The 20,407-nt window shown below is 33.0% G+C and overlaps 3 protein-coding genes across 3 annotated transcripts; all 3 read right to left on the bottom strand.

The window, feature by feature from the left end:
- Nucleotides 1–5,187: 5,187 nt before the first annotated feature.
- On the bottom strand, nt 5,188–5,856 carry LOC124912548 (NDR1/HIN1-like protein 1). Its single transcript, XM_047453184.1, has one exon. It carries the CDS (start codon nt 5,839–5,841, stop codon nt 5,203–5,205), a length of 639 nt encoding a protein of 212 aa, XP_047309140.1. The 5' UTR covers nt 5,842–5,856; the 3' UTR covers nt 5,188–5,202.
- Nucleotides 5,857–12,224: 6,368 nt separating this feature from the next.
- On the bottom strand, nt 12,225–13,969 carry LOC124911572 (33 kDa ribonucleoprotein, chloroplastic-like). Its single transcript, XM_047452074.1, has 4 exons — nt 13,504–13,969; nt 13,328–13,429; nt 12,523–12,849; nt 12,225–12,454 (listed from the first exon to the last, which is right to left on the bottom strand). Exons 1-4 carry the CDS (start codon nt 13,921–13,923, stop codon nt 12,314–12,316), a joined length of 990 nt encoding a protein of 329 aa, XP_047308030.1. The 5' UTR covers nt 13,924–13,969; the 3' UTR covers nt 12,225–12,313.
- A 1,253-nt stretch (nt 13,970–15,222) lies between these two features.
- LOC124912015 (nuclear transcription factor Y subunit A-2-like) lies at nt 15,223–17,201 on the bottom strand. The gene is made up of 4 exons (XM_047452569.1): nt 17,076–17,201; nt 16,897–16,968; nt 16,207–16,347; nt 15,223–16,030 (listed from the first exon to the last, which is right to left on the bottom strand). The coding sequence occupies exons 1-4, from the start codon at nt 17,136–17,138 to the stop codon at nt 15,662–15,664; spliced, it is 645 nt and encodes a 214-aa protein (XP_047308525.1). The 5' UTR covers nt 17,139–17,201; the 3' UTR covers nt 15,223–15,661.
- Between the last annotated feature and the right edge of the window lie 3,206 nt (nt 17,202–20,407).

The raw sequence follows: 20,407 nt of genomic DNA on the forward strand, positions 1-20,407 counted from the left end.
TTCTTAGTACGGATCTAAGCAAGAAAACCAAGATATATCATGAAACGCGGGGAGACAATTGGAACAAATTGAGCATTTTCTTCCGCTTGCCTTATTGGAAATCATTATTATTGAGACATAATTTGGATGTGATGCATATTGAGAAAAATATTTGTGATAGCGTGTTGGGAACAATAATGAATGTGAAAGAGAAGACGAAGGATGGTCCAAAAGCGCGTAAAGACTTACAACTATTAGGCATAAAGTCATGGTTACATCCTATAAATGATGAAGGTGTGATTCATTATCCAGAAGCGCCTTTCACTTTGACATCCGATAACAAAAAACGTTTTTGGAAATTCTTGAAAGATCTGAAGTTGCCTGATGGTTTTTGCTCAAATATCAGTGGTTGTGTAAATTTAGAAGAGAAAAAGATTTCGGGATTAAAGAGTCATGATTGTCACATTTTGTTGGAATATGTTATTCCTTTAGCAACCCGTGGATTACTTCCAGATAATGTGTATGATGCGTTAGTAAATTTGTCTCGGTTCTTTCGGTTGTTGTGTTTCAAAGAGTTGATTCAAGCGGACCTCGAACAATTGTACATGGATATTACATTGACGCTCTGCAAATTTGAAATGATTTTTCCGCCGTCAATTTTCGACATCATGATGCATCTCCCGGTTCACTTGTCATTTGAGGCTTTGCTTGGGGGACCTGTTCAGTATCGATGGATGTATCCATTTGAACATTACATGGGTACAATGAAAAGATATTTGCGGAATAATAACCACCCAGAAGCCTCTATAAGCGAGAGCTATCTTGTAAATGAGAGTATTAGTTTATGTGCAAGGTATATGGAGGAAGAAGAGCAAGAAAATGCACAAACTGAAATCTCGGGCATTTCTATATTTTCATCGTTGGAAGACCTTTCTAACGGAAAAATATACAACTTGGATTATATCGATCGAGTGACAGCTCATTCATACATTTTGAAAAATTGCCCCGAAGCTGAACCTTTTTACATGTAAGATTCTATGTTGCTGTTATTAATTAGCATTAAAAAGTATGCTTTTTAATATTCGATCTATTTGCAGAGATTACATGCAGTATTGCAATAACAACGAGTCTCGTGGTGAAACGTTTGCCGCATATTTCAAACATAGAGTGAGTTCATTATAAACCATATATTCTAACTCTTTATATTTATTTTAACAACTACATGTCGGGTAAATGTATGTATAGGTTGCTCAATTAACCGAATTTAACGACATATCAAGAGACCTCAAGATCTTAGGAGAAGGTCCAAGTATGTACTCGTCTATGTATGTTTGGTGTAAAGTAAACGGATACAAATTCTGTACAGAAAAACACGACGAAGGTTTGACAACTCAAAATAGTGGGGTGGTTGTCGAAGGGTTCAATGGTTCTGAAACTATGTCATACTACGGAGTTTTAACAGATATAATCGAAGTGCAATACTTTTCTCACAAACGAGTTGTTTTATTCAAGTGTAAGTGGTTTGATACACACTCGGGGGAACTAGGAGTGAAAGTGGATAAATATGGCTTCGTAAGTATAAATGTAAACCGATTTTTAAAAACACAAAGTCAAGACCCGTATATATTGGCGAGTCAAGCAAAACAAGTCTTCTACGCCCTTGATATGTCAGCCCGACCCGGTTGGAAGATTGTGACAAAAATAAAACCGCGGTTTACAAATATATAGATCAGATTAATTAGGTAGATTATCTGTTTTTTACTATATATTATTTCTTATTACTACTTTATTTCAATTAGTCGCTCATTTATTAATGGTGTATGCATTAAGAATGTCTAAAGGTAGTGAAGAACCTTGGTGGAGTATGAGGAAAACACCCAGCAAACTCTTAAAGCCGTACCAGAACCTCATTGCACAATCAGAAAACTTGAGGCTCCGAGAATCGTCTACTAGAGATGCATCACCTATTGCTGTAGTCCCGATAGCTACTGCTCCCCCAGCAGACGAGGATGTTGAGGCTGCTGAGGCAGAAGAGTTTGTAGAGAGTACGTTTGCTAATGTGGGGGATGAGGACGATGAGGCTGATGACGAGGGTCACGAGGACCCTCAGGACGTGGATGAAGAGGAGGAGCATGGATCGACTCCCGACCCATCATCGACAGGTAACTTGTTTACTATTAGTTATAGTTTGAATTGATTCACATATCTGATTATGAATTTAATCTGTTTTGAAGAATCTTGTGCCCGCAAGAGAAGAGGGAAAAACAAGAATATTGCGTTATCTAAGAGACCAGCGGGGACAAGGATTCCTCTCACTTTTAGAGAGGTAGATGGGAGGCCGGGAGGTGTTGACGTTGGAAGAACAAGGTGGTCTAGACATGTGGGGTCGGTTGTGCGGGATCCCTCAGCCGTCTCGCACCGTCTTTTGAAGTGGAAGGCATTAAGTGCTGACCAATTGGATTACATTTGGAATGCTGCGAAGGTAAAGATTAAATAATTCTACATTGATCATTCAATAATTATTTTAAAACATTTGAATGTTTTTATTTTCAGGATCCGTTCGAGGCTACTAATGGTCCTATTGATTCTTTTCGAAAGACCGCAATGGGACACGTCAGACAAATATGGGATAGATGGCGCTCGGATTTGCACACGGAATATATCCGCATCCATAAAGGAGACGAGGCCGCGGTACTTGCCAATCCTCCACCAGACTACGATCGAGATGATTGGGAGTTTGTGTGTCGCAACCATTTCTTTACGGAGAAATTTAAGGTACGGTTTCATAATTCAAATAAAATATGATATTAGTTATTCTAACTTCAATTTTTTTTATTTGAATTTCAGAAAAATAGTAGCACAAATATGGCTAACAGACAGCAGCTGAAATTCCCGCATCATACGGGAAGTAGACCGTTTGCTCAAATTGAAGAAGAGTTGGTAAGATTGTTATGAGTTATATAATAACTTAATATAAACATTGTTACGAGTTATATAATTTTTTTTTCAACAGGCGATTGAAATGGGACGGGCTCCATCGGTCGTTGAAGTGTTCAAGAGGACCCGTACCCCAAAACCGACAAAAGAAAACCCAACTCCCGTCCCGGACGACCGCGTTCAAGAGAAAATTGTAAGTGAATTGAATTAAATTAAATTACTTATAACTAGTTTATAAATTATTATATAATTGACAAATTGTTTCAAATTTGCAGGTTGAGATGGAGGAAGTTCTAAGTAACGAACCAGAAATATCAGACTTTGAGTTGACGGAGAGAGTATTCGGACCCCAAAAACACGGGGGAGTATTCGGTATGGGATCAGGCGTCCGACCCACACACTTTCGTCAAGATCGACGGAGTTCTAACAATTCTCAACGAGCCACTGATCGATTGTTTGAGGAGAATCAAAGAATGGCGATAGAGCTTGAGGAATTGAAGAAAAGGGATGAAGAAAAAACACAAAAGATTGATCAAATCCAAAGAGAAAAGGTAGAATTGATTTCACGAATGGATAGAGAAAGTGCAAAACAGGAGAAGGAAAGGTTAGAATTGAATGCAAGATTAGAGAATTTTGAAGTGTTTATGCGGCAATATAAACCGCCGCCTCCCCCACCAGCTAGCTAGTTCTAAGACGTTTCGACTATATGAATTGATTGAATATGTTTAATGGTTTAATGGTTTAATGTAAAACTTGTTTTTGGGATGATTGATTGGAGAATTTTGGAATGATGATTTTGTTTTATGAATTGATTGGTTTGGCTGGCTGAACAGGTTTTGGTTTCGGTATGCGGTTTCGGTTTAGCACAAATCAGTACGGCTATTTTGTAAATTTTTAAAAGAAAAACCGAAAGTTAAATGGAAGCTTTCGGTTTTTCTTTAAAGGGAAAAAGCGAAGGTTAAGCTAATAACTCTCGGTTTTTCTTTAAAGGGAATAACCGAAGGTTATGATAATAACTCTCGGTTTTTCTTCAAAGGAAAAAACCGAAGGTTATGCCAATAACCCTCGGTTTTTCTTCAAAGGAAAAACCGAAGGTTATGCCAATAACCCTCGGTTTTTCTTCAAAGGAAAAACCGAAGGTTATGCCAATAACCTTCGGTTTTTCTTCGAAGGAAAAACCGAAGGTTATGCTAATAACTCTCGGTTTTTCATTTGAGGGAAAAACCGAAGGTTATGCTAATAACTCTCGGTTTTTCTTCGAAGGAAAAACCGAAGGTTATGCTAATAACTCTCGGTTTTTCATTTGAGGGAAAAACCGAAGGTTATGCTAATAACTCTCGGTTTTTCTCATTGATGAAAACCCGAGAACTAGAGGACATCTTTCGGTAAATACACTATTCTTTTTAACGACGGAGTCAATACCGAGGGATGGCGACAGTCACCTTAACTCTCGGATTTTACTCTATCCCGAAAGTTATGGGCTCAAAACCGAGAGTTTTAACTCTCGGTTTTGACCATTTTTTTACCAGTGTCCAGAGTGAGAGATTGGAAGAGTTTTTGATTGTGGAGTAGTCCAATCATTCCTAGTGTAATCACTTCTTTCATTTGAGAGCAGGGCATGTTTTGATTTCTAAGAAGATCCATAGTTTTGCTGTTGCAAAACCCAACAGCGCATATGTTTGTCAAATCACAAATGGAAAATATTTGGTCGAACACTCAATGTCTCTATCAAAATCAATCGGTTGAATATCATCATTCCCTCTTTAACAACGCGATCCACAACCAAAGGAACTGAAGACGAAAGACTTGCCGACTTACCGCTGATTGCCCCAATGAAGACGAAGAGACTCTCTACTGTTGAGATCCACAAACAAAAAATTAATCATCAGCCCAAAAATATAACCGGTCGGTCGGTGGTTCGGTTTAATAACTAATGAACTGACGTACCGAACCAAAATGTTTCGAATCAGACCGTCGATTTCTCGGTTGATCGGTTCGACTCGTTCTCGATTCGGTATTGAACGGTTTGGAGGTATAACTGGTAAAGCAATTGCAAATTTTGGTGCATATAATCGATTTTCATGAATTTTGTATTAAAAATTTAATTGAATTAGATCAAATATTGTGTAACTATAATTTTTTTTTTTTAAATTATAGTAGCTCCAAAATTACTAAATAAGTTATAATGAAAATTTGAATGTAATTAACAAATTATTCTTAAGTTAATTGATCAAACTATATACATACAATAATAATTCATGCAAGTAAAACCAACCCAATTTCCGATTAAACCGCGACGCTGCAGCTCCTATCGAGCTGGTACTTCACCACGGTCACGACAAAGACACCATTACTAGCACCACTTCCGAAATTTATCGTGGCAGGGCATCGAACATGGATATGGTACCGACGACTTGTAAACGTTCCAACTTTCCATCGAACGTGGCCATCGAGTTTGATCATAAGGTTTACCGATCCATCCGACTGGTCTTGTGTTAGGGCTTCACCGTTATAAGGAGCAATAGGAACATTAACTCCGTATAGAAACGGGGACCAAACGTTATTGTCTTTATGGCCTTGATATACGGGAGGGATGGCGGAGTAATATGTTATTTGTTGGTTTTGGTAGACGGCGTAGGCGCTGAGTTTGTCGTAGAAAACACCGATTTGATCGTTAGGATTTTGTGAGGCCACGGTTATTTGAAGATTGGAGGAGATGAGATTTGGAGCGGAGATGTTGAAGTTGAAGATGGTTGCATCTTGGAGGATGAATCGTGGCTTTTGAGGATGAAGGATTGCCCATATGAGGAGGACGACGACGAGGACGATGAAACCGAATATGAGGAGGCCGGAGGACCATCGCCGTAGTAGCTTATGCCACCTTGGTTTGTGGTGGTGGATGCACTCTTTTACTGCCGGCGACATTTTGGAGGTTTTGTGGTGGAATTTGGGATGAGGAGATGTGTTGTTTTTATTATTAATAGGGTGGACAAGAGTGGTGAATTAGTTGAGAGTAAGTGTATGTGCATGTATCACTTTTTTGGACGGCTGACCTAATTAGGGTTTGTTTGTTTTTGAAAGGAGTTACTTTTTGTTATTTTATGCGAAAGTTGCTACAAAGAGTTTGAATATACAAGGTTGAGATTGATATAAAATTTGAATTTCAATTAAAGAGCTTTGATTGAATGAAGTTAGATGAGTGGTCTACGAAAATGGAAAAATAAAAATATCCATTTGGTTTAGAAATTGATTTCAATAATAGTTGGTAACTGATTTTGAGAACTGATGTGTCACATATGAATTTTGTTGGGTGAGGAAATGATTGAATTGATCCTTTTATTTTGTTTATTGATTTGTGTAATTTTTTTCTGCAAAGTATAATATATACTATATTTTTGAGATTTATATATTATTCTTATTAAATAATTGTGAATTACATAACAAGTCGTTTATTTTAAAAAAAAAATGTTTTTCTATGTCAAACAATGGTGAGTCCAGGTTTAAAACCATGATTAATATTGTTGTAATTTTGAGTTTTAGGTCATTTCGATTGATTTTTTTATTTTGTTTATTGTTGTTAGTCTTCATTTCATTTGAATGTTTTAAATTATTTTTATTTTTTATTTAGGAAATGAGTTGATTCTAACGAATTTCAATTTAAAACATTTTTAGTATAAAAACATCTATTTTAAACAAATATTACTTTGAACTAGTTGGGTGTATATTCACAATTAGATATATTTATTACATTACAATCTATTTAAAAAAAAATGATAAAAAATTAATTAACTAAATAAATAAATAGGATTCAAATAAATCTATTAATACGATGATAAATTTAAAACTCAAGGGTTTATCATGACAAGTCAATATCGTATGTGTTATAGGGAATAGAAATCGGTTTCACACCCTCTCTTGTGAAGGCAACTAATTTGGCTGGTCTAGACGAAGAGATTTTATCCCCGTTAATTTTTAAGTAGATTATTTGGCTGGAATGAAACCGGAGAACTTTCGACAGCTATAGGCGACAACTATAGTTTTTATACAACATTATTATCACGATGATGTTTGAGGTAAGAGTCGGTGAGAACGTGAAATCGACAGGTAATCTTATTGTTAGCTTGAAAGATTTTTGTGCTGTGTGCTTTTGTATTTTTTTTTTTTTAATTATTTTTCTTCTACATTTTCCTTTTCATTTTTAGATTGTTTCTCATTACTTTCAACTATCTATAGATAATAACGATTAAAGATGTTTTAATTTTTTATGTATCTAAATAAAAGTACAACCTTCAACAAAAACAAATATACATCATTGAAATAATTTTATCTTTTCAGAAAAGTTTTTTTTTTATATATTTATCAGTTTCATTAGTTAACTTGTTCAAAAATATTTTGAATTTTATTTTTAACAAGTTCAAATATAATAGGTAGGTCTAATATCATTTCTCATGTTTGTTTATATGAAGAACTAATAATTTTATTTATTTATTGAAAGCAATTTTTTTATAATTAGGATCTCACTTTAATTAAACATATTTTTATGTGAATATTCAATCTATTGTCTTTCAAATAATCACAATTCATTATGTATTATTAATGTATAATAGATATATCTAAACCAAAATGTTTCTGATCAGATAATCATGAGAATTAAGGTGGGTAAATGAGACAAAATGGAAAAAGGCAAAAGAATAATATAAATATATATATATATATATATATATATATATATATATATATATATATATATATATATATATGGTTGTAATTAACTAATTTTTGGAACCATTGATTTGTAACGTTTTGATTGTAATATTTTTTTGTGATAATAATAAATTATTAATATAAAAATAACTTATTTTTTTTATAGAAAGCTCCAAAGGGATAAAGGAGGAATGTGATGAAATTGAGGATAGAGTAATCATGGATGTGATATGAAAGAGATGTGTTAACCGAAAAGAGAGATTTAGTGGAATTTTCTATTTGTCTTTATTCATCTTTTTTCATTCTATTTGCAATATTTGCAATAGAGAACACAATTTCAATAAGTCACAATAATTGAGCTGAATTAAATTAAACTTAATAGTGCAACTTTTTTGTTCAAAAATAACTTTTTAAACTTAGTGATGATTGAAAAGATAGGGTTAAAGAAACAACCATCAAACACTTATTAATTAAAATTTTATTGAGTTCGGTTTTTGAGGTGACAAGAGGCCGACATTTTGAATTTTATTTTATTTTATTTTCGGGGTGCACTGAAGCCCTTAACTCTAACATAGATCCGTCTCGTCTCGTCTCGTCACGTCAGTGGTGGTTTTAAAGTATTTTCAATAATAAAGATAACACATAATATTCGACATGTCATCTTAATGTCTTGTCATTTGCCTCCATAATTGTGTATTAAGAACCCAACCACAATATTTTTTATTATTATTATGGATCATCTCGATTTGAAAATAATATTGATGATTATTTGCAACTACTTATAGAGGGGATGCAAGCAACTCTAAGAGTTATGAGTTGGTGTTGAAGATTATTATGCTTAAAGAAAATAACTTATGCAAGTTCTTGTTGGAATAAAGATAATTAGTTCCGGCAATAATCGTTTATAAAAAAAAGTTTGTTCAAAATATACTTGATGTATAGTAAACACATATTTAATAAGTTTTTAAAAATATATATATGTTTAATGTTGATTGATTCTCCAATTTAAAATGCTCTAAATTAAAGGGTTAACTTCTTATATTAAAAATATATATAAGTTTTTAAAAGTATGAAGGAATGTCACGTTTTCAAATTGATATATAGTAATTTGAAAACTTGATATTCTTAATTAATATTTATAAAAAAAAAAATTAATAGTTTAAGTGGTGTTATTTGATAAATATATATTGTTAAAGATTGAAATTTATAAAGTAGTATAACAAAATAAAATAGTAAAAATAAATGTCCCTATTATAAAAAGAAGCATAAATCCTCCCGCGTTATCATATGCGTCGATAATGATTTCTGACCCTTAATAAGCGCCGGTAACAATGGCTATTGGGAAAGGATTTTTTTAGCTAAAATATTAAGCATTCCTTGGGATGTCCATTTTCTAATTGTTTGACCAGATTCCCCGTGCCATCTGAATTATTAAATGAGACATTTAAATCTTCACAAACAATAGTGAAAAGGGTGATCCTACTCATATTGTTGTTCTTAAACGACGCTTCCACCCTCGTTCTGAGAACAAATGTAATCATCCCACTCTTGTGATCCTCGTACACACTCGAGATAATATTAGAACCCTCCATTTCCTTTATGGCCGTGTCGTTTGTACGTAGCTCGGTTAAATAGTTCCCTTCTTCTTTTATAGCCAAGGATATTCCGTCCCACTCCATCTCCCCCTTGGCTAGGGTTACTTCCTTATAGAGCAATTTACTTCTCATACCGATAAGGTGAAACTCAAGCTTATCATTGTTATTGGCTATCGTCGTGTTCACTAAGAACTTCGCTGAAAGGGAGGTATTCGTAAATTTGAAGACCGGAACATACAATGATTGAATAGAGAAGACAGGAACCTCGGTGCCAAACAACAACCAAGTCGCAAAGAACATGGTGGCGGTGCTAAATACGATAGCAATTGTTACCAAGAAAATGCATCGTTGGAGCTTGGCCACGTCGTTGTGGTGGTTATTGAGTTGAACAGAGGAATATTGGTATTGTTGATGGGTGCCTCCATAGTAGTTGGCATCGGGATAGTATGGGGAAGCAGCGTAGGGTTGAGAGTAATTGCATGGATATACCGTCGGGTGGTGAGTCGCGGGGTATCCTGTCACGGTGTTATTGGTAGAATTTGATTTACCGTCATCGTGAATTGATGCATCCATTTAATTAATTAACCGTTATAATTTGATTATCCCGCTTGTTTTCTTCATAGAAAAGTCGGAAAATCTATATATGAATTGTTAATATACTCGAGAAAATGAGATCCAAAGAGAAAGAACATGTTTTTCCTTCCCTATAATAACAGACATTTTGCTAATGTTTCCCATATTGAAAATGGTATGTCATAGTGTTTGTAGGGACATAGTTTAAAGATGGTGCATGACCACATATATATGTTTCATATTTTTGTTGGACATTTTCTATCATTGTTCTCCTATATATGTGGCTCTCCATTTTCCTAGCCTGCACAAAATTTAATGTGTATGTGCTTGTGAGAAAGAGGAAGAAGGCTTGTTTTTATGATCAATCATGGTTAAAAAACAAACATATTTGTAAGAAACTACATTGTTCAAAAATAATAATAATTTTTATTATCAAATGGAGATTAAATGATGAAGAAGAAGTGGCATTTAATAAAAAGCTAACACAATAAACCATATGGGGGGATCATATGCTAATTTTGAGGTGCATTAAATGTTTTTGGCTGTATGTTTTTTAAGGAAAATGACACCATTTAATAAAAAGCTAACAAAAATAAAAGCATGTGGGGTTACAAGCAAAAGTGATACTGCCAGCTGGATTTAGATGGTTACTCGGACAGGTGGCTGAAATTGAAAACTAGGGTTTTGAGGATAAAATAAAAGAGTTTAGGGCCTTAGTTACTAATGGGCTGATGATTAAACGGATTGGTCTACTAATTTGTTATGGGCTAGAGCTAAAATAAAATGAAGAAATGGTTGATGGTTCTTTACTCTTTTGGTGGGCTTATGGGGTTAATTAAGGGACTATTTTTAGTTATGTTATAAATTAGTACAATAAAAAAATATTAGTTATATATTTTTTTTTAAATGGTTCATAATTAGTTATATATTGTTATTATTTATATACAGAGCCGGCCCCGAGGTTTGGGCTGCCCAAAAAAAAAATCGATATACTTTTTTGTTAACTTAGGTCAAATTTAAAAAATTGATAAAAAAATATTCTTGGTGAGGTTTAAACCCATAACCATATAAAATTTAAGTTTGTATGTTGAACCACTAAGCTACATCATTTCACATTTAAAATTACAATAAATTTTAGTAAATACCTTATTACAATATATATATATATATATATATATATATATATATATATATATATATATATATATTTGGACATTACAAGAAAACAAGATCCGAACACACAAAAAATTCAAATTAAGGTCATGTATTTTTACCTGAACAGAAATACCCAAAATAGAGACGTTTATAAGTTTTTTTAACTCATTTTCTTTTTTATAATTTTTTATAAACGAATTTGTGATTTAACTTAATTTTTATTTTGTTTTAATGTCATTTTAAAATATAAATTAATTATATTGGATTTGAGTTAGGTAAATCGGATCGGATTCGGATCAATCACAAATATAATTAAGTATAAAAATAATTTAAAAAATAATAATATGTAAATGACACTTTAAAAATATTATATTTATAAAATAAATTTTATTTATTTATTTATTTGAATAAATAATAATTATTTTAATATAAATAGTAAAATTGCAATTATTTATAAAATTTTATTATCATAAATTTGTAAAATTTTAATTACCTTAAAAGTTTATATTAATCGAACTCTATTTTTTCTAAATTTTAAATTGACCCTTAAAGTATTATGAAGGATGCACATGACTACCTTATCTCTTGAGGACAGTAAAGTTAGGAATTAATTAATAGAGCTCTAAATAGTATGTAAGCCCTTAGATTTATTATATTAATTAATATTAGTCCACAACTTGTTCATAGTTTTAATAGGTTGCCACCTAACTAAGGATTAATCAAAATATTGAAAATATCTCTTTCGAGTTATGGAGATTCTCCTAGCTCATCCAAAAGTTTATGTCATTCATTTCCCAATCTCTTTTTCTAAATCTATCAATCCATTACAAATCCTAACTGTAAATATAAGAAGTGTAACAATATCTTGCTCGGTTGCTCGAGAATGTGCACCATCTTCAAGATTATCTCGTGCAACCCAAACAAAGGGCATTCCTCTCATCGTCGTATCACTTCTGATTCTCCTCATAGAATGAAGAAACCATTGTGTGAATCTAATCCAATTCCAATTCCACTTCCAAACCATTTTCTCAGTGAAATAAAGGAGACCCAATGATTCCTTCCACATAATAGGTCATTTTAAGTTGGTTGGGATAGTAACCATAGTATCTTGTACCTAAATTCGTGTCTCGCGCTTTTCATTATGAAAAGGAGGACCCTATCTTACTCGCGATTGGGTTGCTTGAAGGAGGAATATTGTACACATAGGGTGTGTTACATAAGTACAAATTGTATGAGATGTAAGTTGTATAATTTGTAACATGTTATAAAAAAATATATAAGTTGTATAGATAATTCGACAAAATATACTCTACTTTAAAAACATAATATTAACTATTTCTATATTAAAACCATACACTTACTTGATCTATCTATATGCCAGAAGATAAAGAGTTACCAATGCTAGAAAGCAGCTGGCTGCTGTCAAAACTGGTTTGTCTATTAGAAATATAAGGTGAATTGCTCCTCTCTGCACCAGCCATGTTTACTCTAAGAGGTCTTCCTTCAATTTCCTACATGTTTATATTTTTTACATATCAGATTTCTCTATAACAAAAACCAATTAATATTTGAATCTTACCATTCCATTCATATTATCGAGAGCAGATTGGGCTTCATTGGCTGATGAAAAGGTGACGAACCCAAATCCTCTAGATCTTCCTGCATCCCTATCGTAGATAACTTTTGCGCTCAACAGGCCTGGTTGGTCCCCAAACGCATCTTTGAGACCTTGAGAAGTGAGATTCCAGCTGAGATTTCCTACATAGATCTTGTGAGGACTATCGATGAATCCTTGGTAGTTGTTGTTGTTGTTTCTTATATTAGAAATAACTTCCCTTTCATCATCACCGACTCCCCTCCTTGGAGATTCGGGGAAGTTCACTTTTATACTTCTACCTCCAATTTGCTGCAATTGCATGAATAAAAATGTGTTATTTGTTCATAGTCGAATTTGGGGAGAAGTAATAAACTCGCTATTATGTAATAATAATTGGGGTATTGATCTTTTGATTATGATAACCCTTTTCATCAAACAAGGCTATAGTTTGCATCAGATTCATATACACCTAAAAATTGGGCATCTTCTATAGAATTGTTCTTCCTGGGGGAGGAATGTCTGTTTGGAATCATTGAGACCTCAAAAACCTTGTTGAAAAAGCTATAAACTGTTCAAGTGAGGCATTTGAAGGTGACTTCTAGTGTATCTCAGCCAGATCCAGATATTTAGATACAAAACTAAGTTCTTTCAAATCAAGCCCATTGGGCAAAAATCAAAGCTATCAATATGAAGAAATGGCCAAAAGAAGGATGAAGAACATTAAGCATTTGACATTTTTCATTAATGAACTTCCTTAAAGCACAAAGAGGAAGAACAGTGAACTTACAGAGCCATTGAACATCCTAATTGCTTCTTTTGCTTCTTCAACACTAGCCATTATCACAAAAGCAAATCCTCTACTCCTATCAGTAACACGATCATAAACAACCTAGAAGAGAATGAAACCCTAATAAGAATGATAACCAAATCCATTTGACATACAAAAAAAAACCTTTTAATTACCTGAGAAGAAACTACACGACCCGCTTCAGCAAAAATTTGAGCCAAATCAGAATTAATCATGGTATAAGGCAAATTACCAACGTAAATCCTCGAAGAATCGTCAGATTGTCTCTCCTTTTGCTCGTCGCCGTCAATTTCTTCTTCATCTGATTCATCATCATCGAATATATCATCATCATCATCATCGGTCACGGAATCTACGTTATCAAACGCGACTGATGCCCGGAACGTGAGAGAAAAAGGGTAACGCGTAGGATTGAGCTTTAGGGTTTTAATGGATTTTAATTTGGTTGTGAGATGGTTGCAGGGGACTACGGCGGTGGTAGCGAGCGAGTGTAAACAAGAAGAGGAGATGGTTGAAGGTTTTTCGTAGAAGGAAATTGAAGAGGCAGTAAAGATAGCCGCTACAGCTGCAGCCATTAGAGAGATGATGAAGAAGAAGAAGATTTCAGAGGTGGGAATTTGAAGTTGGCATAGTTGAATTATTTTTTTTGTTTTTTTTAGGTTTATTTAAATTTTTATTTTATACTTGTTTTATATCTAAACTAAAGTTTAAATGACAAAGAATTGTGTTTAAGAAATCAATAATTACTTATTCTAAAATAGAAGAGCTCAAATGATAAGTGTGTTCAAACGGTAGTCGGTTAATTATCGATTCTATTTAAATTAAATTCGATTTTATCTCTTATTTTACAAACTGGTTAACCGATTGATATTGGTATCGGTTTCACCGGTTCTAGTTCTACTGGTTTCAGTGGGTTCTAGTCGGTTAACTGGGTTTAACTGAAACCGATAATTCAATTTTTTAAATTAAGTATTATTTTTTTTTAATTCTTATTTGCATTGTCTATTATGTTTTTTTTCTATATTAGTGTAACACATTTCTAAATTAATAGTTATATAAATTATTTTTTAAAAAAACAATTCTATTGAAATTATAATATAAAATTTTAAAATAATTAATATAGAGATTATTCTATATTATTTATAATATATCTAATATTTAAAAAAAAATTAACTAATATAAATTATAAAATATAAATATATAATAAAATTATTATAGGTTAACTAGAATCGTTATATCCGGTTAACCGATAAATCGCTAAAATAAAACCGATAAACTATCGGTTCGGTTCGATCTTTTATACCGCTCTAGAGATGAGAAGGGGCAGGACACATTTACCATATCCGTCCCATTCCATTTTGAATCTTTTATACAGCTCTAGAGATTAGAAGGGCAGGACCATTTACCATATCCGTCCCATTCTATTTTGGAATTATTTTTTTATTGTCATATCTATGTCTTGTTCGGTTTCAAAATATCTATGCGACCCATTGTTATACCGCATTTTTTATAAAAAAAAAAAATCCTTGAAAATTTTATATTTATTGATTTTTTAATAATACATATATTAATATATTAAAATTTTATATTATTATAAAAAATAAAACTTAATTTTTTTTAAATATAAAGAATAAATAGATATATTTGTGATATTATATATTAATTGTATTTATTGGTATTTAGGCACGATCCTAAAATTAGGACAGGATCACAAATACCATAACACTCCATTACCGGCCGGAGAAACATCGCGAGATAATTTGAATCAAAAACGGCTGAAAATATTATAATTTCAAAGAATCACGGTTTCTAAAATGAGTCGTGCTCAATAGATGAAACTTTAAAAAAAATTACATATACATGACAAACTATCATCACACTAACATATTACATAACAACAACAAAGTAGGAGTCTTTTACAAAAAAAACAAGTAAAACCCAATACAATAATTGATAAATGGGTTTTCACAAAACTACAACACCTTCAAAACAAGCATTTTAAGTAGCTACACACCACATCTTATTCTAACAATGGAAATAAACAAATACTCCATTGTTCATTGTTTAAGTCTAGAGTTAAAAGTTTACATAATAGAATGCACAAAGGCTTTTACCATCCCTACTAAACAAGCAAAGATGACCTTTAATGCAATCAAGCCAAGAATGATTTGCCTTCCGGAAACAACCAAATGATGGTGGGGACAATCCTCTCAACCGAAACCCATTTCCAGAACTGCAAATTGAGTTTCTTCATTTGGTTGTATCGGGGATGGGTTTGGCACCGAAATACCAAACCCATTATCCCCATTGATGTCAAGCGTTGAGGTTGCAGCGACGATCAGTCGCTGCAACCCACTTGCTGGGCATTACAACGCCATGCCCAACAGCGCTCAACATACCTGAGAAATCATGAACAATCGGACGGATGTGATTGAACATGAATGGTGGATAGGGGTCACTGGTAACTTCTAGGAACGACATCTTAGTAGATCCACAGTCCGATTGCAGGACTTCCGAGCTTTGAGAATCAGTGGTATGAGAAATTACTCCGTTAGCTGATATCTTTTGGATTTGTTTCGTTGTTTCCTTTCCTGTTTCCATGGTCTTCGTGTTCATGAAGCGGCCACCACATCCCCTAGGACGACGCATTGCATGGAGATGGCGTGACAGGTGCATGAATGGCTGTGAATCATAGAACAACGAAAATGAAAATCATGGCCTTGAGTGCTAGTTGGTTTTAGTGGGAATCAGAAACTTTTAGTCAAGATTCTTTCCACTTGAACTACTCTTAAGGGAGTAAATGGTTACATTTTGTATGTGAATTTTATGTAGTTTTAAGGAAACAATCGATATTATACCTTACGAATTTTGGGTGCTTTTTGTCGGGACAATGCTTTAGCGCGCGACAGTCTACGCCTTATTATTCCATGATACTGCTTGGCATTCACATAGACAGGGCCATCATCATTGTTGTGATCTAATGGAAGCATTACACGTCCCTAAATCAATGGAAAATGTTAAAGTTAATCATTGGTATATAGTCTTTTTAACCAAATGGAACAGACCAGTATGCAAGGAACAAACATCAAGAAGAAACAAAAATCTTTCGTAGAACAAATCTTAAAAACATCAAGAAGACATTCCAGGATGATCTTTATCGAGAGAAATCTACATTTGTTACGTTTGTCAAAAATCTATGTAAAATAGTTTGATCACGTTGAAGAAAATAATCACACCTAACTTGGATCTGATCATGAAAAATCTTATATACCAAACAGAGAAAAGAAAAAATCACTTTCAATTTTAAATTTGACAATTCTCGAATTGTATCGTGATTGTGACAAAATACTAATTTTCGAGAATTGTATCGTGATTGTGACAAAATACTAATTTTCAAATAAGACATTCTATATGTAAAAACGCGGTTAGCCAAGTGACATTCTTGACTTTGTCTAACAAAGAGTGTATTTTACTTGCACAACTGTGAAGAAACTGTTGTATAAATGCTGACAGTTTCATTATAGAAAGGATTATGATTATAGAAAAACCTGAAACTGAGGTCCATAGGATGAGAAGAGTCCATAATATTGATGATCTCCATAGGGATACTTTCCACAGATCTATATCAGTACAACAAAGATAGAAGATAAAAGATAAAAAAAATTACTTTTAGAAGACTGATTTTACTGAATAATCTCGATACAAAGAATTCTTTTGACTGACTCACCATAGTTTGAGGAACTCCCAAGCTGAAATAACCTCCTTGTTCTATTGGAGTTGTTGTTTGCATGGTGATGGTTGCCTGATCATGTGGATTTTTTGTATCATTTCCAGAATTTTTTCCACAACCTACATAAATGATGATGGTGATGTAACAATACAGTTTTCTTGGAATACTCCTTATATAAAATTGATTAGGTGTTTATTTGAATTAAATCTGCTCGATTAAAATTACATAATAATTTATATTCAGCTCAAATTAAACTATAAAATATGACTTAATTGGTAAGTTATGAAGTACTCAATAAAATCATTCAAGAGACAACTTTAACTCTGAAAATTAATTAACCTACATCTTCATAAGGGTGAATAGTTTTTAAGTACTTTTCTAATATTAGTATCGAATCAATATGCATACAAATACTTCAAATATTTTTATTTGGTTTATTCGTCATTTATTTTCTAATGTTATCAAATGCACTTTCTAGCTAGTTTCATGAACATGCAAAGAAAAATAGAAATTGGAACATGTTATCTATTCTCGAGGAGATAGTGTTGTGCTTTTTCTTTTACTTTCTCTATTATTATTAATTTACGTGGTTAATCGAATAGTAAGAACAACAATCTCTAAGTTGATATATACAATGAGTTTCCTCGTCATGTATATGTATTTAAAAAGAGAAATTTGGGATCAAAAGCCAACTGTCAAATGAAATTGAAAAGAGGATTAACCATCTATGCTTCATTTATACTCTTTGTTCAAATGTCACAACAAGTCAACATTCTGATCCTATTTAGGAATACATTTTCATAATTGTGACAGTTATTTATTTTTTAAAACTTTTTAAATAAACCTTCAAATGTTAACTTCCTCAAGCATAATAATGAGAAACAGAGAATTTAATGACTGGTCCCAAATAGCATTATCTATTACTAATGAAGCATAATCTCTTACATAATGGTTTTTTCTGTTCAAATGCAAACCCCACCAATGTTCATTATTGTTCATCACATGCATAAATGCTCTATCAACAGTCATAAGCTCTAAATAAAATGGACCACATTTTAAGCACATTCACCAAAACAAAAATTTCAACCTGTTTGTTTGTTTACGAGTCATGTGATGATCATTTCAGCATTCCTTTTTAGCACAAATCAAAAAAACACTACCAAAAATAACTACATACCAGGAAAAATTGTGAATTTTGCAAATCCTTCCTCCAATACCGGTTCTGAACCAAGCTCAGTTTGTTTGCTGCCTATGGAACCATGTTCAACACATGAAGGTTGCTTCAGTTTACTATATGATTGACCATAAGCAGATTGAGATCCTAAACCACCCCACCATGGTATAGTAACTGATGGGAGCTGACCATTAGAGTTCTGAACAACTGATCTTTCATGCTCTTGGAAACATAAAGTATGCATGGTCATAACCCTACTCCTTCAAATTCAATCTTTGTTCAATCTGCAAACTAAAATCATAAATCTCAAAAACATTTACTAAAACTTTCTCAATACTACTTTATTTGTGATTTTGAGACTCTGCAAGTTAAGCAATCGAGTAAATCATGGACCCAAAGAAGAAAACAGAAATCAATAACATATAGTGATCAAAACAACAACTTTAAGCAGAAATCGGAATAGAAATAGGAAAATAATCAAAATATGAACTAGTGATAGATCAGAAAGTGGAAGAAGAAGAAGATGAAAGATGGGTTACATTAGTCTGCTGATAGTCGAGAGATTCGGTAGAGATGAAGAAGGAAAAGTCGTATTCGAGTAAAATAAAATCAGCTCAAAGTCTCAAGGATTGAGACCTTGCTTCGGCGGCAGCCATGTCGGTAATATTCCAGCAAGGGAGAGAGAGAGAAGGGGGGAGAGAAATGAGAGAGGGATAGGGAGAGATATAGAGAACAGGATGAGGGTTGAGAGAGAGAGAGAGAGGAGAGAGACACATGGAAGTTTATTAATGGAAGTATATGAAGGCATTAGCCAATGAAATGGAGTTTTCATGCAATCTTTGTTTTCTTTCTCATTCAATAACACATGGAAGTTTTCAATTCATTTATAACCCCTATTTCATAGGATCCAATTATTACAAATCACCCCAAAATGTAAATTGTTATTTTTTTCACATTATTTCATTCAAAATACTTATTATTATTATTATTATTTATTTATTTTTAAAATTTTTCCATTTAATAAAATAGAAAACGTTTAATCACAACGATAAAAATATAACATGAAATAAGGGTGTAGGCAGTTCGATTTGGTCGTTTTATTGACTGAAATGAACTTCCAACCGTTACCGTCGGTTTATTAAAATTCAAATTGATTGGTTCAGTTTGTATAGTTAGAAAATCAGTTTGGTTAGTTTAACCGGTCTGATCCATTGATAAATTTGTTAAATTAGATGAAATATATATCAATAACAATCAATACAAATTTATTTTTATGTACATTGAATAAATACAAATATTATGAATAAAATTCTGTAACATAATTAATAAATCACTAAAGGCGTTGGTTCTCATTAAAAACTATCTCGCCACAAAATCCCAACATTCACTATGACACTCTTCCATATCTCTGCATCGATGGCCAGCAGAATGGACACAATAATTAGGAATTTTCTTTGGGTAGCTCAAACTCATCTAAAATCACTCATTTGGTGAGGTGGGACACAACGAAGCTTGACATTTTTTACGACGACTCATAATCAATGACTTCTTCCTTTTTAACATTTCGCTCCTCCGTAAATGATGGTGAAGATTTCTCAATGAAAACACAAGTCTATGAAAGAAAGTCATCATCGCCAAATACAGACTTCGAGATAACGAATGGATACCTTTTTTTTCTGGGAGAAAGTATATGAGTAGAAGTCTTTGGGGTCGTATCTCTAAAACATGGGAGAAGCTCCCCCACTTCTCATTTCTATGGTTGGTAATGGTAAGAAAGTCAATTTTTGGAATGATTTGTGGCACCCCATCGAAAAATTTTCAAACTCTTATCGAGATCTTTTTGAGATCTCTAGTAAAAAGGAGGCTCAAGTGTCATACTGTTTTTGTCTCACATCTAATCAAACTGTTTGGAGAATTTCTTTAAATAGACGACTTTCTATTGAAGAGGAGGAGAAACGAGATCTCCTCATAGATGATCTAATCAAATTGTTTGGAGAATTTCTTTAAATAGACGACTTTCTATCGAAGAGGAGGAAAACAGGATCTCCTCATAGATGCTCTTACCAATGTTTTGATTAACTTAAAGACCGACGACAAGTTTTCACTATCTGACTCTTCTGATTTTAAAATTAGCTATATTTATCATGCGTCTCTC

Source organism: Impatiens glandulifera, chromosome 8 (assembly GCF_907164915.1).
Source record: "Impatiens glandulifera chromosome 8, dImpGla2.1, whole genome shotgun sequence".
Taxonomy (NCBI): Eukaryota; Viridiplantae; Streptophyta; class Magnoliopsida; order Ericales; family Balsaminaceae; genus Impatiens; species Impatiens glandulifera.

Excerpts from the sequence above, each read along its gene's own strand:
- LOC124912548 (XM_047453184.1), bottom strand. The coding sequence starts at position 5,841 with ATGTCGCCGGCAGTAAAAGAGTGCATCCACCACCACAAACCAAGGTGG.
- LOC124911572 (XM_047452074.1), bottom strand. The coding sequence starts at position 13,923 with ATGGCTGCAGCTGTAGCGGCTATCTTTACTGCCTCTTCAATTTCCTTC. Across the intron at positions 12,850-13,327 it reads TTAGGATGTTCAATGGCTCT|CAAATTGGAGGTAGAAGTAT; the intron begins GTAAGTTCACTG and ends ATGCAATTGCAG. Across the intron at positions 12,455-12,522 it reads TCGATAATATGAATGGAATG|GAAATTGAAGGAAGACCTCT; the intron begins GTAAGATTCAAA and ends ATAAACATGTAG.
- LOC124912015 (XM_047452569.1), bottom strand. The coding sequence starts at position 17,138 with ATGCAAACAACAACTCCAATAGAACAAGGAGGTTATTTCAGCTTGGGA. Across the intron at positions 16,969-17,075 it reads TGGGAGTTCCTCAAACTATG|ATCTGTGGAAAGTATCCCTA; the intron begins GTGAGTCAGTCA and ends GTACTGATATAG. Across the intron at positions 16,348-16,896 it reads CCTATGGACCTCAGTTTCAG|GGACGTGTAATGCTTCCATT; the intron begins GTTTTTCTATAA and ends CCATTGATTTAG.